At 36.8% G+C, this 24,649-nt stretch overlaps 1 protein-coding gene and 1 pseudogene across 1 annotated transcript in view; one reads left to right on the top strand and one right to left on the bottom strand.

Annotated features, from left to right (window-relative positions):
• Window positions 1-4,468: 4,468 nt before the first annotated feature.
• Window positions 4,469-24,649, bottom strand: part of LOC117708666 (uncharacterized) — a 65,781-nt gene continuing 45,600 nt past the window's right edge. Inside the window, exons 15-18 of the mRNA XM_034502582.2 lie at window positions 18,428-18,533; window positions 15,336-15,412; window positions 7,889-7,982; window positions 4,469-4,894 (exon numbers count right to left, since the gene is read on the bottom strand). Of these exons, the coding sequence (XP_034358473.2) occupies window positions 4,887-4,894; window positions 7,889-7,982; window positions 15,336-15,412; window positions 18,428-18,533 (285 nt within the window). The 3' untranslated portion in view covers window positions 4,469-4,886. The remainder of the gene's footprint in view (window positions 4,895-7,888; window positions 7,983-15,335; window positions 15,413-18,427; window positions 18,534-24,649) is intronic.
• LOC117708598 (importin-5 pseudogene) lies at window positions 22,679-24,624 on the top strand (annotated as a pseudogene).

A 24,649-nucleotide genomic window follows, 5' to 3' on the forward strand; every position in this document is an offset into this window, starting at 1 on the left:
TCAATATAGTACTGGAAGTCCTAGCTAGAGTGATTAGACAACAAAAGGAAGTCAATGGGATACAAATAGGAAAGAAAGACGTCAAAATTTCACTATTTGCAGATGATATGATAGTATATTTAAGTGACCCTAAAACTTCAGCCAGAGAACTCCTTAACCTGACAAACAACTTTAGCAATGTGGCTGGATATAAAATCAACTCAAACAAATGAGTAGTCTTCCTCTATTCAAAGGATAAACAAGCTGAGAAAGAAATTAGGTAAATGACACCCTTCACAATAGCCACGAATAAAATAAAATATCTTGGAGTGAATCTAACCAAGCAAGTGAAAGATCTGTATGACAAGAACTTCAAGTCTCTGAAGAAAGAAATCGAAGAAGATCTCAGAAGATGGAAAGATCTCCCATGCTCCTGGATTGGAAGGATTAATTTAGTAAAAATGGCCATCTTGCCAAAAGCAATCTATAGATTCAATGCAATCCCCATCAAAATTCCAGATTTAATCTTCATAGAGATAGAAAGAGAAATTTGCAAATTTATTTGGAGCAACAAAAAACTTAGGATAGTGAGAACTATTCTCAACAACAAAAGAACTTCTGGGGAAATCACTGTCCCTGACCTCAAACTATACTACAGGGCAATAGTAATAAAAACTGCATGGTATTGGTACAGAGACAGGCAGGAAGATCAATGGAATAGAATTGAAGATCCAGAAATGAGCCCACATACCTATGGTCACTTGATCTTTGACAAAGGAGCTAAAACCATCCAGTGGAAAAAGGACAGCATTTTCATCAAATGGTGCTGGTTCAGCTGGAGGTCAACATGCAGAAGGCTGCAAATCAATCCATTCATATCTCCTTGTACAAATCTCAAATCCAAATGGATAAAAGATCTTCACTTAAAAGCAGATACACTGAAACTAATAGAAGAGAAGGTGAGAAAGACCCTCGAATACCTAGGCAAGGGGAAAAGTTCCTGAAAAGAACACCAATGGCTTATGCTCTAAGATCAGGAATTGACAAATGGGACCTCATAAAATTACAAAGCTTCTGTAATGCAAAGGACATTGTCAATAAGACAAAACGGCAACTAACAGATTGGGAAGAGATCTTAACCAATCCTACATCTGATAGAGGGCTAATATCCAAGATATACAAAGAACTCAAGAAATTAGACTCCAGACAACCATATAACCCTATTGAAAATGGGGTACAGAGCTAAACAAAGAATTCTCAACAGAGGAAACTCAAATGGCTGAGAAGCACCTTAAGAAACGCTCAACATCCTTAGTCATCAGGGAAATGCAAATCAAAACAACCCTGAGATACCACCTCACACTAATCAGAATGGCTAAGCTCAAAAACTCAGGTGATAATAGATGTTGGTGAGGATGTGAAGAAAGAGGAACACTCCTCCATTGTTGGTGGGGTTGCAAGCTGATACAACCACTCTGGAAATCAGTTTGGCGTTTCCTCAGAAAACTGGACATAACATTACCTGAGGATCCAGCTATACCACCCCTGGGCATATACCCAGAAGATGCTCCAACATATAATAAGGACATATGCTCCACTATGTTCATAGCAGCCTTATTTATAATAGCCAGAAGCTGGAAAGAACCAAGATGTCCCTCAACAGAAGAATGGATTTAAAAAATGTGGTACATCTACATAATGGAGTATTACTCAGCTTTTAAAAATAATGAATTTGAGAAACTCTTAGGTAAATGGATGGATCTAGAAATTATCATCCTGACTGAGTTAACTCAATCACAAAAGAACACACATGGTATTTACTCACTGTTAAGCGGATGTTAGCCCAAAAGCTTGGAATAGTGAAGACTCAGCCCACAGACCACATGAAGCTCATGAAGAAGGAAGACCAAGAGGGGTTGCCTCAATTCTATTTAGAATGAGTAACAGAGATACGCAAGGGAGCAAATATAGAAACAAAACATGGGACAGAAACTGAAGGAGGGGCAACCAGGAGACCATTCCACCTGGGTATCCATCCCATGTACAGTCACCTAAGCTAGACACTGATGTGGATGGCTGGAAGTGCATGCTGTCAAGAATATGATATAGCTGTCTACTTAGAGGTGTGCCAAAGACTAACACATAAAGAGGATGATGCTCACAGGTAACCACTGATATGATCAAGGGTTTCCCAATGGAGAAAACTTAGAGAGAAGACTGAAAGAGCAGAAAGGGTTTGTGACCCCAGGAGGAAAGCAACAATACCAACCAACCAGAGCACCCCAGGGTCTAAACCACCAGCCAGGGAGCACATAGGGAAGGACCCATGACTCCAGAAGTATATGTAGGGGAGGATGGCCATGTCAAGCATAGGTGGGAGAGGAGTTTCTTGGTCCCATAAAAAATAAACACAGAGTAGGGGGGTAATGTGAGGGTGGGGAGCGGGTAGTGGGGGGGTAGGTGCAGGCACTGCCTCATAGAAGCATGAGGAGGGGGGATGGGAAAGGAGGTTTCTGGGTGGTGGGAGGAAGTGGGGTAAGGGGATAAAATCTGAAAGGTAAATATAATACCCTATTAAAAACAGAGAGAGTTGGAAAAGGGGGGAATAAAAGGAGATAAAAGAGAAAAAAAGAGGAGATTTAATAACATAAAGGGAAGGATTTAGAAATTTAGGAGGCAATTTATGTTAATGGAAATAGCATCATAGAAACTGGAAAATCACACCCTCATAGAAGCACAAGGAGGGGGATGGGATAACGTGTTCCTGGGTGGTAGGGGAATGAGATAAAGGGATAAAATCTGAAATGTAAATATTACAACCAATTTTTAAAAGGGAAAAAAGAAAAGTTGCTAGAACCAACATCTTTTAAAAAATGTTAGCCCTCTAGGAAAAAAATTTTTCTTTTTCTTGATACTGAAACTTGTTCTGAGAATTGTATATTGCAGAATACACAGCCTTGGTGTATCTTCTCATCAAGCATACTGAGCAGACCTGCTCAAACCTCCGGATGTCCTGGAATTCCATCTGGATGCAGTGAAGACACAGAGTCAGAGGCTTATCAATTTACTCTTCCCCCCACTCCTCTTCTAATATCTCAATGCCCTTAATCAGCTTGAAGAAGTTAAAAAAGAATCAGCGCCCATATTCCCTGGGCTTGGGACTAAGGTGGTAAATATTGGGCTGTCTTTCTAGGGAAAAGTAGTGGTTTTGTTGGAACAGGGAGGATTAGCTAGGATTTATTGCATAGCCATAACCTATTGGTAAAAATCTGTATAATTATTATCAAGATGAAGTTATAATTTCTTAAATGGTACAAAATTTACTTTGATTTCAAATTTAAGGTTTTCATTGGTATGAGCTTCTTATTGATATAAAAGTGAGATGAATATTGATACTCTCATGGGCATTGTGCCTGTATAACACATTTAGGAGTACAAGGCTTAGACCCAGTCCTTCTTTAACTTTTTTAACTGATTTGAGATGGTTAGCCTATGAGTTAAGGGACTATAGCAAATTCATGGCTTTGAGTTTATTGTTAGGGTGTTTTCCATATTTTATTTAGAAATAGCTGAGAGGAGTGAACAGACAACAGTCCAGGTTACCTTACATGGATAGTTGGTTTTCAAAACGTCAGAAGTCCATAGAATTGACGTTACAAATATTTATATATTAATGTTCATTTTGATTAGAGACCAGTCTGCTCCTGACAGCTTCCTGTCATGGATTCTAAGAAGAAATTGAGCATCCTTGGAGCTCCTACTCCAGTTGTGCGGTGACAGCCACTAGGCAAGAATTGCCTCTTTCCATCTACAGACAAATTACTTACCAGAAAACAACACACTTGCAGAACAGTCGACTGGTTATATCTGCCTAGACAGAGTAATCAGTCCTTAATAATTCTGCAGCACTAAGGTCTGTCAGATGATTCTGGGCCAGAAGGCTGAAGATTTGATGCTCCAACATTCAGTAGTATAGGGGCTTTTCAGGTGTTCAGGTCTCTATAAATTGGCTAAGTTTTAGGAGCTATGCTTAGTGTTTCCCATAATTTCAGTTAACTCAGTCATTCTGGATTTCTGATGGGGTTGAAGACCTATAGTCTCATAGCCAATCCTGGCTATTTACTTTGAGAGAAAAGATCTGAGTGGATGGTTTTCAGCTGACATTCATTCTAAAGCCAAGAAAAAAGCCAGGTTCAAAACTAAGTGTTTTAGTTAGGAGAGATGACAGAGGTTTTGGTTGTCAACAAAATGATGGACTGGGTATTAGGACTATCTTGTACCTCACTGGTACAATTAGGAATAATTATGCTCTAATTGCATTTTGAGAGAAAAGTTTTATTTTAACAGGAAGAGTGAAGCTAGGTAATGAGAGAAAGAGAGAGAAAGAGAAGGGGAGGCATGGAGGCAGATGTTCATGTGTCTCCACCAGTCAAAGATAGTTGATATATCTAGGATGGGTATTGGGTTACGCTTCTGATTGAGCATTACCAAATTTATAAAGCCTTTAATTAACATTTTAAAAATGTATAAAAGCAAAAAAGAAAAGGAGCCTGGGATAGGGGTTTTCTAGAAAGGGAAAATGGGGAAATGGGAAAAGGGGATGGCATCTGAAATGTAAATAAAATATAAATAAATAAATGACTGAAAATATAATAAAATAAACACAAAATAATATAACACTTTAATATAACAAAACATAAAATAAACTCAAGGAAATAAACGCTGAAAATAATACAATACAATAATAAAAATAACATAAATACACATTTTCTTTGAACCAATAAGTGGAGAAGGGATTTATTTTCTCTTCAGTTGTCGTATTATGGATGATCAGATAATCACAGCACATCTGTCCAAGTTCCAGGATGAGAATATTCCATGTAAAGTGCATAATTCTATCTTCTGCTTTATAAAACTATATGAAATATGATATAAAGAGCTAGTTAGATCATTCATAACAAGTTGTAGAACATTTATGCCTATAAAGATGGATGTATATATATATATATATATATATATATATATATATCCTGTGTAATAATAAATAAGTATATATGCATATATCTATACATATACACATACACATACTATATATATAATATACACACTATATATTTATATTATATTATATATATATATATATACATATATATATATATATGTAAAATCTCCAGTGTTCATGACAGGCCAATATGCACCAGGACAGTTGTAAATCTTAAAGTCAACATCTAACTCTAACCTTAGTCTACTCTAACTATATAATTTTAAACCTAATCATAAAATTCCACCTAGCCTTAAATTCTAAACTGGATCCTAATTTTGGTACTTGACAACAGTGAAGAAAACATGAAGGGAATTTAGGAACAGTTTTTTTTTTCCTTATGAATGAAACCTTTCTACTAGAAATTCATTTATTCATTTATTCATTTATTCCTTACAGTTACAACACTTGCTATTCCTTTTCTAAAGCATTGATTTTCTCACCTACCACCATTCATACTGCCACATTTCTGCCATTTATTCCTTGTGTTTGAAACTTTAGGTTCTTTAACCAATATCATTTTTTCTTATGATTTATTTTGTAATATTCCTGAAATGTTAAAATGTCACAAACACACACACACACACACACACACACACACACACACACACACACATACACCTGAGGTGACACTAGCTAAGACTTCTAGCCATGGAACCTAAAATGGCTTCCTCTTTAACCAGACAAGATGTCCAATGTAGGGTTGATGACAACAATACAGCCACAATTCCTTTGATCCACAAGAATTTTCCTGACAAAATGTACAGGTATGAAGTGGGAGCAGAAATTTGGGGAATGGCCAACCAATAACTGTTCCAGTTGGAGACAAATGCCATGAGAATCTACTTCTGACATTATTAATGTTATTCTGCTATACTTGCAGAAAAAGCCTAGTATAACTGTCATCTGAGAGGCTTACCACAGCAGCTGATGCAAACAGATGCTAAGACCCACAGCCAAACATTAGGCAGCTTGGGGGAATCTTTATGAAGAAGGGGAAGAAGGATTAAAGGAGCCAGTGATGTCCAGGATACCACCAGAATATCTACAGAACTACCTAACTTGGGCCTGTTGGGGCTCACAGAGACTGAACCACCACCTACCTGAGAACATGTATGTGATGTACCTAGGCTGCCATGTAAAAGTATGAGGCTTGGTCTTCATGTGGGACACTGAACAGCAGGAGCAAATGCTGTCTATGACTCTGTTGCCTGCTTTTGGATCCCTTTCCCCTAACTGGGCTGCCTATCTAGCCTCAAATGAAGAAGATAAAACTAGTCCTACTGCAATTTTATATGCCAAGATGATATGCCAGAGAAGGAGATACATCCCTTTCTCTGGAGAGAAAGGTAGATGGGATGGAGTTGAAGGAAAGTAAGAGGGAGGGACTGAAAGAAGAGTAAAGAGGGGACAAAATGATTGGGTTATAATGTTAATTAACTAATTAATAAAAAATAACTGTCATTTCCACTATATACACTGCCACATTTTCCTGTATTTACTTCCTGTGTTTGAAAGTATTAATGTTCTTTAACTTCACCATTCTTTTTGTGCCTTATTTCCTAACATTCCTTAACTATAAAAATGTGATGCAAAACTACATAAAAACACATCTACATCTAGATATCTGTATATCTATATATCTATACATTTATATATAATCTAATCTCCATATATATTTAAATACCTACTCATATATATTGCATGTATATCATCTACATATCTGTAAGTCATCTATCTATATGGCTCTTTTCTACATATATTATACTTTTTTAAAATCTTTATTGGATATTTTATTTATTTACATTTCAAATGTTATCCCCTTCCCAGTATCCCCTCCATAATCCCCTCATCCCATCCCCCTTCCCCTTTGCTTCTGTGATGGTGCTCCCCATCCATGCCCATTTCTACCTCACCACTCTAGCATCCCCTTAAGCTGGGGTATCAAGCCTCCACAGGACCAAGGGCCTCCCCTCCCACTGATGACAGCTAAGGCAATTCACTACTATATATGTATCTGGAGCCTTGGATCCCTCTATGTATACTCTTTGGTTGGTGGTTTAGTCTCTGGGAGCTCTGAGTGGTCAGGTTAGTTAATATTGTTATTCTTTCTATGGGGTTGCAATTTCCTTTAGCTCCTTCAGTCCTTCCCCTAACGCTTCACCTTGTGGTCCCTGGGCTCAGTCCAATGGTTGGCTGTGAGTATCTGTATTGGTCAGGTGAAGGCAGAGTCTTTCAGGGGACAGGTATATCAGGCTCCTGTCAGCAAGCACTTCTTGGCATCAGCAATAGTTAGTGTTGGGTTTTGCTGTCTGCAAGTGGGATGGATCCCTAGATGGAGTGGTCTTTAGATGGTCTTTTCTTTTGTCTCTGCTCCATTTTTCATTTTTTAATTTCCTTTAAATAGGAAAGATTCTGGGTTCGAATTTTTGAGGTGGGTGGGTGGCCCCATCCCTCCATTGGAGTGCCATGCCTATCTACTATAGATGGTCTTTGCCATCTCCCCTTTGTTCCTTCTCCCCTTTGTTGGGTATTTTGGCTAATGTCATTCCTGTACTTATTTCCTGTCTCTTCCCATGCTATATTCTGTCCCCTTCCCCCTTTTCTCTCCCTTCCAGATCCTTTTCTCCCTCTATCTCTCATGATTATCTTGCTCCCCTTCTAAGTATCATTGAAGCATCCACACTTTGGTCTTACCTTCTTGATTTAGCCTGTTGATTCATAAGATAAGTATTCCATTGATAGTTAACTCTTTTATCTCTCATGCTACATTTACACAATAATATTCCTCAGCTAGAATACCGAGTATAAGTTTTATATAAACATTATTTCTAAATCCTTTTAAAACAAAATATAACTTTTACATACTTTTATCTATGTTTTCTCTTCTATTTCTTTTGGAGGTGGAACTAGTTCTGTTTTTGGCGAAACATGCATAAAAACATGATCTTATAGCATTAATCTGAAAGAGATTTATAAAATAAGGAGTTAAAATGAAATTTCAAACAATATTACCAGTGATTTGAACCATCCCATCCAACTAAAAAGTACAAATATGAGTTTTATTCCTAATTTTAGAAAATGTTACATCATTAATAGAATTAAAATTAATATTTAATGTTGCAGAACCTAGCCCTCTAGGACTCTTACACTAAGTAAGGTATGCTCCTACTAGGCTTAGGCCTACCTATGCTGTAGCGGAAATTCCAGAACAATATGGAAGGACTTCATGTCCCTTGGGGCCATGTTGCATACCTGTGAACGTTGTCTTGTGTGTGGCCAGAATAGTATCCTACATCAATATAGGGCCTGAGATTTCCTCTCAGGTACTAGGCAGCATGACCTCCTGCAAGAAGTGAGGGATCCTTCCTTCCAGAGATTAAGCCCATCAATAGCACATAGCCATGTCTACCAACAAGTGGGACATTCTTCTTTCCCTGATTATGCCTATTTACACTGCTGGAGACCACTCTTCCAGATGGCTAGTCTTCACCTGCCAGACACCAACTATATTGACACAGGTACATTGCAATAGGCATTTGAGAGATGCTGCCTCTCAGAAGAATAGACCTAGAGCATGTGGCTCTCAGTGTTAGACACACAGAGTAAAATTCACATCTCAAACCTGTCAAGAATTAGCCCCCTTAATTATTTTAAATGCCTCCATTAAAACATAAAATGTGATCAAAAACAGGGAAAGGAGAAAAGACTCCAATTACCAAACTATAATATCCTTTCTAAAAAATTAATCACATTATAGAGACCACCAAAGAGAATGACATGGATGAACCTCAGGACAACAAATTTCAAAGAATGTTAATATCTACATCCAAGCAATTCTGTGATAATAAAAATCAGAACTCAAGGTAATAAAGTATAAATTTTAAGTATTGCAAAAAAACCTGCAAATTTGATTATTTATAAAGATAAATAAGACTGAAAATCATTATCAAACTGAGAGGGGAGTAAGGTATGAAATGAAAAAGGAGGCATGACAGCAAATTGCAGTGAATTTCAGAAATTAGAAACAGGTTTTTAAAAAATTGTACATTCCATGTAATTTTAAAATCTTAAAGAAATGTATGTATTTCTACATTTATACTATATAACAGAATTAAGTCAAGATGATGCAGGTGATTTCAGATATCTATAACAACTACAAAGAATTTTAAAAAATTAACAAAAGGTTTTTTAACTTAAAACTTCCAGGAACAGATGAGTAAGTTTGAGAATTCTACTGAATATCAAAGAAGATTTAACACTATTCCTATTCAGAGTATTTCAGGAAATATAAAAAGAATGGACAAATCTTAAATTATTTTTATAAAGCCAGTGTCAGGGGCAGCCTTGTTTATACAGTGAAGGCCTAAAAATCAGCAATAGGCCTAAGTCAGCTTGCTAACAGAAAGTCTTGGTTTCTGTGGAAAAACACTGAACAGATGGCTATAGGATCTTGTAAACAAGTAGCTTTGGTGGAAATTTACCAGCCTGGATAATAGTTATAGACCTTGTGGATAGGTAGCCTTAGTGGATAGTACCAGCTTAGATAAAAAACAAACAAACAAAAAAAAACCGAGTGAATATAGACAGAGTCATAGTGACCTGACCCAGCTGATACCCTGTTCAGTCCTCCCCCTGAAGATAACCATGCTCCTGCGTCATCCCCTTCCCCACATCCTGCCTTTATGTGTATATAACCCCTGTGTGAAAAAGTAAAAATAGCCATTTGATCAGCCTATCTATCTATCACCTAGACAAGCCATGGTTCTTTGCATTCATCTGTTTTTCCCCATTCTCTTTTTCAGGTGATTTCCCCAGACCCTGTGTGTGTTCACTGCCCTGCTGGATGGGGCAAGTCAGTATTACATTGATACTAAAAGTAGACAAAGATGTGGCAAAAACAAAACAAAGCAAAACAAAATCTAAGTTTCATGGTTAACATATGTGAAGAGCGGTGCGTTTGAATGCCTTCTTGGCGGTTTGCGTGCTGCCCGCCTTTCCCTAACAGAGCCACGATGGCAGAACTACTGCGCAGACTCGCCACCACACAGAATTAGGCTGTTTGAGGTGCACCAATGAGTCATGCCCATGTGGCAGGTGCTGATTGGGACAGGCAGGGCTATAAAAGGACAGTTGTTAAGGGGCTGAGGCAGAAGGGCTTCCAGAGACAGAGAAGAAAAGGGCTTCCAGAGAGAGGCGAGAAGGGCTTCCAGAGAGAGAGGAGAGAAGAGCTTCCAGAGAGAGAGGAGAGAAGAGCTTCCAGAGAGAGAGGAGAGAAAGGCTTCCAGAGAGAGAGGAGAGAGGGGTTTTGAGAGAGAGAGGATGGTTAAGGATTCTGAATAAACTGCTTTGAGAAGAACTCCAAGTTGTATCGTTCCTGTCTGCTGGTTAGATAGAGAAGTGACAAACATAAATGCAAATCTTCTAAATAAGACATTGACAAACTGGGATAGGAGGTATGAAACAGCATTTATTCTTTTATTAAATATTTTTATTTTGATTAATAATTGAATGTTTTGAGTAAATTTTGCTACTGAGTATATTAATACATGCCCTTATACAAGTGATTATTTCAATGAATAAGACCTTTTTTTCTTTTTTATTGGATCATTTATTTATTTACATACCAGACATCATCCCCTTTACCCATTTTCCCTCCCTATAAAACCCCTATCCCATCCCTCCTCCTCCTTTTTGATTTTATATCATTTTAATTACATACAAGTATTAAGAGCAGTTCTAGTTTTGAGGAACTAGCAATACAATAGATGCAAATAGTCAAGGAACAAGCAAGACAATAAACACAAATGCTCAAATTACAAGCAAGGCAATGAACAAAATTTCGTGAACACTCCTATGATCACTGTTTCTAAGGACTTATCAGGATAAACAAAATATCTGAGCCAACTTCCCAGTCCTAGGCAAAAGTCATTTTCATATCTGAAGCCTACTTCCTTGTAATAGCCTAAAACTTAGATTCCTATCTGATCTCATGATACTTCCTCCAAAATTGAACACATAATTGGAGACTGAAAAAGGATTTAACAGATACAAGAAGATTGAAATAATCCCATGCATTCTATCAGAACACCAGGCACAATGGCTGCCTTCAGTAAAAGCAAAAACAGAAGAAAACTGACATACTCATAGAAACTGAACAGATATTCTGATTCCTAAACCACACAAAGACCCAATAGAGGAAAAAAAAACCTTCAGACTAATTTCCCTTACAAATATTAATGCAAAGATACTCAATAAAATTTTAGCAAACCAAATCTACGAACACATCAATATAATCATTCACCAGGATCTTTGTTTACATAGTAGATTACATTAATGGATTTTTGTACATTGTATTGAACCAACCTTTCATCCCTAGGATGAGGCCTACTTAATCCTGGTGAATGATGGTTTTGACGTGTTCTTGGATTGTGTTTGCAAGAATTTTATTACGTATTTTTGCATCTATACTCATAAGTGAGATTGGTCTGAAGTTCTCTTTTTTGGTTGGTACTTCTGTGGTTTAAGTATCAGAGTAATTGTGGCTTCATAGAATGGGTTAGTGTTCCTTCTGTTTCTATTGGGCTTTTTTGATTGGGAGGTTTTTAATGACTTCTTCTATTTCCTTAGGGGTTATGGGCCTGTTTAGATAGTTTAACTGCTCTTGATTTAACTTTGGTATATGGTATTTGTCTAGAAAGCTGTTTCATGTAGATTTTCCAGTATCATTGAGTATAGGCTTTTGTAGTAGGATCTGATGATTTTTGGAATTTCCTTCCTTTCTGTTATTATGTCTCGCTTTTCATTTCTGACTTTGTTAATGTGGATACTGCCCCTGGGCCCTTTAGTTAGTTTGCCTATAAAATTGCTATTTTGTTGATTCTTTCAAAGAACCAGCTTTTGGTTCTGTTGATTTCTTGTATTATTCTCTTTGTTTTTATTTGGTTGATTTCAGCCCTGAGTTTGACTATTTCCTGCTGTCTACTCCTCTTGGGTATATTCACTTCTTTTTGTTCTAAAGCTCTCAGGTATGCTGTTAAGTTGCTAGCGTAAGATATTTCCAGTTCCTTCACCAGGGAACTTAGTGCTATGAATTTTTTTCTTAGCACTGCTTTCATTGTGTCCCATAAGTTTGGGCATGTTGTGTCAATATTTTCAATAAATTCTAGAAAGTCTTTAATTTCTGTATTTCTTCTCTGACCAGGTTATCATTGAGTAGAGTGTTGTTCAGTTTTTATGTATATGTGAGTTGATTGTTGTTTTTGCTGTTATTGAAGACCAGCCCTAGGCCATGGTGATCTGATAGAATGCACGGGATCATTTCAATATTCTTGTATTGCTTGAGGATTTTTTGTGTCCAATTATATGGTTAATTTTGGAGAAGGAACCACAAGGTGCTGAGAAGAAGGTATATTCTTTTGTTTTAGGGTGAATTGTTCTCTAGATACCTGTGAAATCCATTTGGTTCATAACCTCTATTTGTTTCACTGTGTCTCTGTTTAGTTTCTGTTTCAATGACCTATCCTTTAGTGAGAGTGGAGTGTTGAAATCTCCCAATATTATTGTGTGGGGTTCAATGTGTGTTTTGAGCCAGAGACCTAGAAGGTAACAGACTCTCAGGACTCAAAGGAAGGGACCTTAGATGAAATGCCCTAGAGTGGATAAAGGGAAAAAGACAGATCATCAAGTGAGGGATGGGGTTGCCATCCCACAGTCAAAACTCTTACCCATAATTGTTCCTTTCTGAAAGAACTGCAGGGAGAGAAATGGAAAGCAGTATGAGGAAAATGATATTCAGCAACAAGCCAAAAGTGGGATCCAGCTCAAGGGGAAGGCCTAAGGCCTGAAACTATTACTGAGGCTATGGAGCACTCACTAAAAGGGACCCATCATGACTGCCTTCCAAAAGATCCAGCAAGGAGCTGAAAGTGTCAGATGCAAATATTTACATCCAATCAATGGACAGAACCTGCTGACCCCTGTGGTTGAATTAGGAAAAAACACATATCCCACATCCTGATCCCCTTATTCCCAGTCACACATTCTTAAGCAGTAGTTTTGCCCCAGTATGACATCACATGAGTGGATGGGTTTTCTTTTTTTTAATTTATTTTTTATTGGATATTTTATTTATATTTCAGATGCCATCCCCTTTCCCCATTCCCCCCCCCCCCCCCAGAAAACCTGTATCCCATCCCCAATCCACTTTTTTGCTTTTATACAATTTTTAAAATGTTGATCAAAGGCTTTATAAGTTTGGTAATGCTCAATAACAAGATGCCCATACAATCAGAAGTGTAACCCAATATCCAATCTAGATATATCAACTATCTTTGACTGGTGGAGACATGCAAACATCTGCCTCCATGTTTCTCTCTCTCTCTCTCTCTCTCTCTCTCTCTCTCTCTCTCTCTCTCTCTCTCTCTCTCTTTCTCTCTCCCCCTTGTCTCTTAGCTCCTCCTTCTTGTAACTAAGAGCCATATGGATATGCATGGCATTTACTCACTTGCAAGTGGATATTAGCCACAAAGAACAGGATAAAGACACAGCCATCCAGAGACCAACAGAAGCTAAACAAGAAAAAAGCCCAAACAAGGATACTTGAATCTCTTTTAGAAGAGGGAATAAAAGAGACATTTGAAGTGAATAGAGAGAAGAAACTGGGTGGGAGAGGAGATGGAGATGAGGTATTGGGATAATGGAGGTCAGGGTGAGAGGGTTGGGAGAGCGAAGAGAAATTGGTGGGGGTGCTTTTCTGGGACAAACGAGCGACCTGGAACAAAGAAGCCTCCTGGAAGGAAACAGGTATGACCACAGCTGAGAATCCTAGCAGGAAGAGAAATAGAACTTGGAGTGATCACCTCCTGGAGCCAGGCAGAACTTGTAGTAGAGTAGGAAGACACTGATCCACCCACCAAACCTTCAACCCAAAATTTGTCCTGCCTACAAGATGCACAGGAATTAAGATTTAGACCACCCAATAATGAGCCCAGCTTTAAGACCAAGCCCATTGGATCAAGCCAATCCTTAATACTCATCTTACTGATTCTCTGCTATGCTTACAGACAGGAGCTTAGCATAACTGTCATCTGAGAGTCTTCATCCCACAGCTGATGGAAAAAGATTCATAGACTCTCAGCCAAACATTAGGAGAAGTTTAGAGAGTCTTGTGGAAGAGTTGGCACAAGGATTGAGAGAGCTGTAGGAGTACAAGAAGACTACCTACAGAGTCAACTAAACTGGGCCCATGAAGGTTCACAGAGACAGAACCACCAACCAAAAGTTATGCCTGGACTGGACTTAAGCACCCAACACATATTTAGCAGATATGCAGCTTTGTCTTCATGTCCCCAGTAATTACAGTGGAGCTTTCTCTTACTTTGTTTCCTGCCTTTGGATTCTGTTACCCTAGCTGGGCTGCCTTGTCTGCCCTCAGTGAGAGAAGATTCCTCTTAGCCCTGCTGTTTCAGGGAAGGTTAGTACCCAAAGGTTGGCTCCCTCAGGAAAGGAAAGGTGGGAATTAGAGAAGGGTGTGAGAAGGTACAACTGGGAGGAGAGGAGGAAGGGGGCTGTGAGCTAGATGTAAAATGAATAAATTAATTAATGATGAAAATCTATGTAGAAACCTATAGTATTGGAAATTGTACAAAATATAATTAGAGAGGCAGTAGAACACAGATGGCAAGAAATAACACTGGAAGAATACACTGAGCTAAAAGTTTAAGTGTCTATGACGGTAAGAGAATAAATGAGACAAGGGAGTAAAGCTAGGTAAACACAAACTGAAGCTGTAGGAGGCCTCGTGGAAACTGCTAGTTTGTAAACTAATTTATTTACTTAAAAAGAATTTGCTCAGAGGCACCTGGAATGTGTTGCATTCCCTCAGAAGCCATGACATTTTTCGTGAAACTCCAAGAACCAGGATATTTTCTTATGTGTTTCAAGAAGAAATCCATGCCACCCAAAAGAACACAGGCTATTCCTATGGATTCTGCTTGGTTTTCATAACTAAATGGTAAGCTCTTCTTGCTGAAGGCACACATTCACAGATGGTCAGCCCTAATTGGACTCAAATGTGCTACTAATAATTGAGTTTCTTAAGAGGACACTAATACCAGCAAAAGAATGAGCACCATAATGAGCTGGAGTTGGTGTTAATATGAAAGATTTAAAGAATGAATAAAATTACTATTTAAAAACATTTAAGCTTAATGTATTAATTCTAAACGATATAAAATTTAACCATACTTGGCCTATAAAACATTATTGGGGAAACAATATAAAGTATGTGATTTTAATTTGAATATTTACTTACAAATGGTCTCTTGCTTATTTTAATGTTCTTTTGTTCCTCCTCTTCTGAGGTTTGTTTTTGGTCTTCCATGATAGATTCTGTTGACAAGTGCATACATTTCACTAAGTTAACTACAATGAATATATGAAATAAAAATCTGTGTATTATAATGAATACAAATTAGACATGACAAAATATTTAGCTTTCCCAAGTAATATTTTGAATTAAGTTAAAATATTGTGGAAATATTTTCTTCTCATAAAGGTCCTCTTAATTGGATTTTTTTCTGTCACTTGGTCACATGCTACATGTCAGAATGTTCTATCCATTCCTATATGTGGAAGATAAACACATGTTGCTCTGTCTGTGCAAAGGCAGAAAATGGGCTCACCACACAGTATTCAGTGGGATTCAGATTATGCAAGTATAATATGTAATTTCAATATGCTTGGACATTCATGTTTACAATTGTAGTACAAGAAGATGACGTGTTTGGAAGCTGAACATGGTAAACATGAATAAGCTAAGGAAGCAGTTTAATAGAAGTTAAGAATAAAGAGTGATAGTTTTATGGGTCTGAACTAAGGAGTTTTTAGAAATACTGAATATGTAAAATGATCATAGCCTTGTGTCTAATGCAGAAGCTTAATAACAATAGACATACATATTTGAAGCTGTGTGGAACTGGACTCTCATTAATCCCCTGATGTAAGATGTGCATCACTAACATACACTCTTTTATGTTGTTTGTGTTACTTTGTTGTTGAAATCTTGATGTCTTGGACTTTCCAGTCAGGACACACATTTCAAAGATGTTGGTGTGCCCTTCTTAAGGCCAACCAACTCCCCCATTTTCCCTACCCCCACCCCCTTCAATATATCTCAATGCCCATATTCAGCTTGAAGAAGTTATGGAAAGTCATCATCCCAGTTCCTTGGACTTGGTGGCCTGTCAGTGGCTATTCTAAGGTTGTCTTTCTGTGGAATTTAGTAATGATTATAGTTGGAACAGGGAAGAAATAGCTAGAATTGATTGAATAGCCAAAATCTCATTTGGTAAAAATCTTTATAATTGTTACTAAGTTGAGTCATAATGTCTTATTTTGGTACAGAAAGTGTTTTGATGAAAAATCAAAATTTTGATTTTCTTCTATTGATACAATAATTTTAAAAGTACAAGGCTCGGACCCAGTCCTTCTATAAATGCCATTATAAACTGATCTGAGATGTTCAATCCTGTGAGTTAAGGGCCAAATAATACATCCATGGCTCTGATTTTATTGTTAGGGTGCTTTCAGATATTTTAATTATAAATAGCTGAGGGTAGTTAATGGATAACAGTCCAGATTACTTTACATAGATAGTTGGCTTTCAAAAACATCAGAAATCCAAAGAATGTGACACTATTTACTTGTTATTGAGACAAATGTTATTTATTTACTTGTGGTTGAGACAAATCTGCTCCTAACAGCTTCACATTCATCGATTCAAAGAAGCAGCAGAGCATGTATACCTCCAACTGAGGCTGTCCATTGTGGCTAGGTGGACACTGGGCAGAAATTGCCTATCTCTCCTGCAGGCCTGTACCATTCTTGAGAGGACACAAGTTACAGGTTAAGATAGTATAGTTCTGCTGAGGCAGAATAAGCTAGTCCTTAACAATTCTTGTTTTTCAAGGTCTGTCAGGATATCCTGCACCAGAAGGCTCCAACTTCCTGACTTATGGGGGCTGTATAGGTAGGCAGCTGTCTCTACAGTTTTTCTCAGTTCTGGAAGCTGTGTTAGGCTTCATACATTTTCAGATAATGTTGGTCATTTTTGGATTTTTGACGGGGTTGAAAGACTACTTACAGTCTTATAGCCAACCCAGGCTATTTACATTGAGAAAACAGATTTGAGAGTATGGTTTTTAGATGGCAAACTATCTAAAGCCAGGACATAAGTCAGGTGTAGAATTATAAATCTCTTAAGTTAGGACAGATGACAGAGTGTTCTATTTTATTGACAAGAATGATGAACTGGGTATTAGGTCTATTTTGTACTTTATAAATTACAAAATGGTAATAGTTGTGCTCAATTTATATTTGAGAGAAAAGTGTTTTATATGAACAGGAAGGGTGAAATGTAGCAGAATTTCCCCCAATTAATTTAAATATTAATACAACAAGAAGCCTGTGAATGGACAGAGAAAAAGGGAGGCGGAGAGAAGAGTTTGTTTTATCTAGGTAGGCAATTTATATCATTACCAATTGGCTTTGAAATTATTGTGTGGGAATCTTGTGAATTGAGAATTTATTGATACATAAATCTGATTGGTTGATTATAAGCTTCTAGAGTTTTCATTTTGCCAGGCTACTGAATATGGGACTGCCAACCACAGGGAGGGGATGGCACAGAAGGTACAGGCAGCTCTGAGACACATGAACCAGAGAAGGAAAAACTGCTGACTGGGGCTAGACAAGAGGCAGAAAGACTGCTGGGCAGAGAGTAGCTGGGAATAGTGCAGGATGGCGCCACTTTTTAAATATTTCAAGCAATATGTGAGCATATCAATTGTATGGGTCTGTGACTACATTTAAAGCTTTCAAGTGCTGCTCTAGAGGAATTTAGGTAATGATCCTTAAAGTATGTGGATTGTGCAAGATAAGAACAAAAGAAAACATGTATTAATATTATACTGTACTGTTTTTAGTTGCAGACCTGAATCTATGACTGATCAAAGACACTGAACTCACTGGTTGGAACACACTCAGGTGCAGAAAACCGCTAGCCCAAAGGTTCTCACACACACTACACCCTAATTTATCCTGACACTCATTTTTTTTGTAACAACAAAATAAGCTTATTCAAAACAATCTTATTTTTATATTTGTATTTATCTCATATATTGCTAAAGATAATGCAGATTGCATAGGGACATCTAAGAGTTGTAGGAGGGAGGACTTGTTCATTGACTACTTCTTAACTGCTGCTCAAATTTTCCCATGTATTACCAGTTGACTTATCCTTTTGCTTACTTCATATTTACTTTGTAATCTTTGTCTACTTATAAGAGATAGGGTTCTGTACTACATTGTTTTTGTAACAGTTATATTTTGAAATGTGCTACTTACTTTTCTCTAGATGCTCTATTACTCTTTTTTCTGCATCATTGTCCAAATTGGATGAATGGAGAGCTTCAGTGGAAGTTTCATGCAGTCCATTAGGGTTAGACACACTCTGTAAAATGAGTATTGGTAACACATTTTAGAAAGGTCTTATTTCAAGTGAAGCATAGGCAGAGTCATAGTGACCTGACCCCTGAACCTTCACCCAGCTGATACCTTGTTCCGAAAGATATCTGTACTCCCCCTGAACATCTATGCTCCTGTGTCATCCCCTTCCCCACATCCTGCATTTTCGTGTTTATAACCCCTGTGTTAAAAAGTAAAAATTGTGATTTGATAATAATAAAAAAAGAAAAAAAGAAATGAAAAGAAAAGAAATAACACATAGTGTCCCCCTGGCTCTGCTGACTTAGCTTCTGACAATCCATTTTCTTGTTCTCAGAAATACTTTGAATTATAAAATGTTATTGTGTTTTTTGTTAGTATGCTGGGTAAAAATAATTTTTATTGATTTCATTTTAAATTTCAAAGTTTGTAGTGAGTTAAAATGTCCTGCAACATAATTATAGGTCATATTTATTTTCATATTGTAAAATGCAAGTTAATCTGTTGAACATTTTTTTAAAAATGGATTCCTTTTTGAGAATTTCATATATGAGCATTGTATTTACATAATTTTTTTCTTTCTCTCCTTCCTCCCATTCTTCCCAACCCCCAATACTTTTCAAATATATCTTATTTAATTATTGTTCATATATGTATGTATATATGTATACATGTATAAGTATGTATGTATATACAAATACTGATAAAGTGTTTGGGGGAAAAACTCATTTCAAAATAATCACAGATGTTCACAAAAATATGTATACTATTTATTATATTAGTAAACATACGCTATATAAAAATAAATGTTTGATTAATCATGAAAAAAGAAAGGTCTTATTTGATTTCTAAAAACATAATTTCTAAGTTTATACTTCAAATCTATAAAATATATGTTGAAGACAAATATTTAATGGCAAATCTAATATATACACTGCAGATTAAATCTTTCATTTTTCACGGCACCTTATTATGTAAGAGAAATACAAAGCAGAGAAAATGCATTCATAGAGTAGGATCTGATGTGCAAAATTAACAAAGGTAATTACTTTTAGATTAAAAATTCCTCATTCTAATTGCTATGTCCAGATAAATTTAGAGGGTATTTGAAAGAAATAAATGCCTACATTATTACCAGAAAAATTTCTTTAAAGAGTATTAATTTCCTTTTTCTATTTGTCTCACCTTTATTTGCTTCTCTTGACTTATTGCTCCAGGTAGTACTTTGAGCACACTATTGAAAAGGAGGGAGAATTGTGGACATCCTTCTGATTCACAAATTCAATGAGATGGCTCTCATTTTCCTCCATTTAGGGTGACATTGGCAGTAATTTTCACATATGCATATTTTATTATATTGAAATATGTTCCTCCTTGCCCTACTATCTGTCTTAGACTGTTATCAATAAGACTTCTTGGATTTTATCAAAAGTCTTATCTGCATCTATGGAGAAGATTATGATGATTTTTATCTCAGTGTTCATTTATGTGCTTTATTCAATTTATTGACTCATCTATTTTAAACCATCTCTACATCTCTGAAATAAAAAAAACTTGGTCATGGCGGACTATATTTTTGATCTGTATCTGTTTTCAAGGTGAAAATTTTTTATGGAACATTTTAAAGTCTCTGTTCAGATGCTATTGTGAAGGGTACTAGTTTCTCTCCATAACATTATGGGTTGGTTTTTACAGCCTTATGGCAACTCATTGTTACAGAAAACAATACTTATGTTTTCCAACATGGGGTTTCAGGCTGGTAGTTAAATAGAAGCTTCCCACAGAATGGGAATGGGTAACACTTAAAAAATCTTATTGCATGAGGTAAAAGATGAATACCTAATGTTATCTCTTATGCAATAAAAATTAATGGCAAAACATGTCAAAAGAGCTTGGCAAATTTAATGATAATGAGCAAGAGAAAATAGGAGGCATGGAGGAAGAAATGAGAAGAAAGAAGTATTGCAGTTATAATCTCAAATTTTAAAATTCAAGTTATGGAGAGTGATACATACAGAGTGATCATGTGTGAAGTTCTCAAAAATTAAAATATAATTAAAACTAATAAAGTTGTAAAATAAATTCAATGTGAAAGTTATTTTCCAGTATTGCCTCTATCCAGTAATTACTGTAGTATTTGGCATTTACTAAGTAAACAACATCTCATTCTCAATTCAGTATATTAAGGTTCATATTCAGAAAGAAGTGCATTAACTGACTTGAAACCTTTGCTTCTTGTTTTCTTTATGTATTATCACTATATCATATGCCCTCATCTGCAATACCCAGGTCTTGATAGATCAGCATATAATAGATATTTACTAGAAAAAGTTTCTATATGTTCAAAACTTAAACTGTCTTCACAATGTCCTGAAACTGCAGAGAACATATTACTGTATTTTGTGTCTCTAAGCAGATTGTTTAAAATGAAAATGTATAGTATTTTGCATCTATATAAACTTTTCATTACTAAATTCCTGAACATATAACCATTAAAAAGAGTGGATAATTACTAGGAAATAATTTATTTTCTTCACTGATATGAGCAAAAGAATATTTAGGTGGTACATTCATGAGAAAACCTTCATTCTAGAAGTTAGCATTCTCTTAATAGTCTATTAATTGGATTGTAAAATCAAATTTTTTCCTCAAATGAAGACCTTGAAATTATCCTGGGATCTTGAGAAAAAATATGAATCCTATTGTTTCTGACTCAAAACATTTTCACTAAAATCACAAACAAGATCGAGATGACTATTCTTTCACCTCTTGTTTAATATAGTACTTGATTCTTATCTAGAAGAGTAAGATAAGAGAAGATAAATGAAATGCCAAAAGGGAATAAAGATGTGAAACTAATTTTTTGTAGGTGATACAATTCTATAAAAGATCCTAAATGCTCCACCAGAAAATTATGACAAAAGTCTGAAAGACACATTTAGCAAAGCAACAGAATATAAATCTGAAGCCCCAGAATCAGTAGCCTACTAATATACAAAGAACAGACACATAGGGAAAAAAAGTAAAGAAAACAATGCCATTCAGAATAGTTTCAAAGTATAATAAATTGAAATAAATCTCACCAAAAGAAGTGAAAATTTTGTATTAATGAAAGTTGTAAGATAGTGAAAATAAGAAATAGACTTTATCAGACCATGGAATGATTTCCTCAGATCATGGAATGGTAGGATTAATATTGTGAAAATGGACATCCTAATAAAAGCAACCTGTATATGCAACACAATCTTTTTAAAAAAATTCCTGTTCAAAGTTCACAGAAAACGAAAAGGAAAAATTTAAATTTCTTATGGAAATACAAAAGAACAAGAATAGCTGAAGCAATCCTCAACCATAAAACAGAAACAAAAACACAAATCAAACAAAACCAAAAAGAACAAAATAAATGCTGGAAGCATCACTATTATAGATTTCAAGTTACATTACAATTATAGTAATAAAACGGCATGGTAGTGACCCCCAAACAAACATTTTAATTACTGGAAGGTAATTGAGGACCCATGTATAAGCCCATAGTCCTAAATCAACAATGTGCATTGCAGAAACAAATGTTGCTGGTCAACCGGACAGATATGGATAAACAAATCAGCTAGTTCTTTACTTTTCCCCCTGCACAAAACTCAACATCAAATTAACTAGGTATCTCAACATAAGGACCAATCTCATGAGTCTAATAGAGGTGAAATTTACAGAAGAATCTAACTCATTGGCAAAGTGAATAACTATATGAACATGATACTGGAAGTACAATCAACAAGACCAGCAAATAACAAATGGAACAACATGAAACTAAAAATATTCTCTGTGAGCAAAAGACATGATCATTAACTTGAAGAGGCAGCTTTATAAACTGGTAAAAAAAAAATGTCTTTACCTATTGTACATGTGAGAAAGAGTATCTAGAATATATATAAAAACTCATTAATCAGTTCAAATGATGAATCATGATACTCACATTTGACCTTATCTTTGACAATGTGTGTAACTGCATTATAAATGAAGCAATTACAATAATCAGATATCTACTTTCTACACACCAAGATAAAATGTTTAGCCCCACCCCTCCCATCAGCCCATCAGTATGCTTCACATCTCCCTCCCCCCTTCCCCCACCTCTCTCTCATGCCTAGCACAATGGCAGCCACCATGGAAGAGTAGCAACAATTCTACCTGCTCCTGGGAAACCTGCTCAGCCCCAACGATGTGGTCCAGAAACAGGTGGAGGAAACCTAGGAGAATATCCCAGGCTGGTTTAAGATCACATTCCTCTTACAAGCCATCAGAAACACAGCAGCTGCTGAGGAAGCTAGACAAATGTCTGCTGCTCTCCTAAGACATCTTTTGTCCTTTGCATGTGATGAAGTCTAACCAGCTCTTTCATCAGATGTCAAGACTGCCGTCAAGAGTGAATTGCTAATGATCACTCAGATGGAAACACAGTCCGGCATGAGCAAAACAATCTGTGATATGACTGCAGAATTGGCCAGGAATTTAATAAATGAGGACAGCAACAACCAATGGCCTGAAGATTTGAAGTTCCTCTTTGATTCAGTCAGCTCACAAAACATGGGACTCTGTGAAGCTGCCCTTTACATATTTTGGAACTTTCCTAGAATTTTTGGGAACCAACAACACTATTTGGACAACATCAAATGGATATTAGTTCTGTGTATGCAATATCAGGAACATTCTTCGATCAGGACACTGTTTGCCAAAGCTACAGCTGCCTTCATACTTGCCAATAAGAACAATGTTGCTCTGTTCAAACACTTCACAGACTTGCTACCTGGATTCTTAAAGGTTGTCAATGACTCATGCTACCAGAATGATGATTCTGTCCTAAAACCCCTTGTTGAGATTGTAGATACTGTTCCAACGTATTTGTGCCCTCACTTAGAAGCAACTCCACAGTTAAGTCTAAAGTTGTGTAGAGACACTAACCTCAATAATATGCAGTGCCAGCTTGCCTTTGAAGTGATTGTGATGCTGTCAGAGACTGTAGCTGCTATGTTAAGAAAGTAAACCAATATCATCTCACAGACTATTCTTCAGATGTTGGCAATGATGACTGACCTAGAAGAAGATGAGGACTGGGCAAATGCTGATGAGCTAGAAGATAATGATTTCGATCGCAATGCAGTTATTAGTGAGGAATAACCCTGAATGACCTGTGGACTTGGTGGAAATCTCATTCTGCCAATGATTAAGGAACACATTATGCAAATGCTTAAAAACCCTGATTGGAAATACCAGCATGAAGGATTAATGGTCATTGGTGAAGGATGCCATCAGCAGATGGAAGGAATTCTAAGTAAGATTGCAAATTTTGTCTTGCTTTTTGTTCAAGATCCTCACCCAAGAGTCCAGTATGCAGCCTGCAATGCTGTGGCTCAGATGGCTACAGATTTTGCACCTGATTTTCAAAGAAATTTTATGAGAAGGTGATTGCAGCTTTGTTTCAGAACATGGAAGACCAAGGCAACCAATGGGTACAGGCCCATGTAGCTGCTGCCCTCATTAACTTCACTGAAGATTGTCCAAAGTCACTGCTTATTCCGTCCCTGGATAACTTGGTGAAGCATCTGCATTCCATTATGGTACTCAACCTCCAGGAGCTGATTCAGAATGGCACCAAGTTAGTTTTGGAGCAAGTTGTAACATTTATTGCATCAGTTGGAAATACTGTAGAAGAAAAATTTGTCCCCTACTATGACTTATTTATGCCATCACTGAAGCACATTGTTGAGAATGTAGTCCAGAAGAAGCCGAGACTGCTGAGAGGGAAGACCACTGAGTACATCAGCCTCAATGGTCTGGTTGTTGGGAAGGAGAAATTCATGCAAGGTTCTCCAGATGTGATGCAGCTACTGATGATGACACAGACAGACTTCAATGATATGGAAGATGATGACCCTCAGATTTCTTACATGATTTCAGCAAACAACTGCTGTCAAACCAGAAGCATGGGCCTGTCACTTGATATCATTCTGGTTCTTTCTCAGGTTTATGCACTGACAGTGTGGAGATTGTCCCACTCCCGACCCTTGAATGTAAAGTGTCATTGGCATGTCTGTCAGTAGTCTCTTATTTACTGAAAATTTCAGT

The sequence above is a fragment of the Arvicanthis niloticus genome, chromosome 1 (genome assembly GCF_011762505.2).
Source record: "Arvicanthis niloticus isolate mArvNil1 chromosome 1, mArvNil1.pat.X, whole genome shotgun sequence".
Classification (NCBI taxonomy): Eukaryota; Metazoa; Chordata; class Mammalia; order Rodentia; family Muridae; genus Arvicanthis; species Arvicanthis niloticus.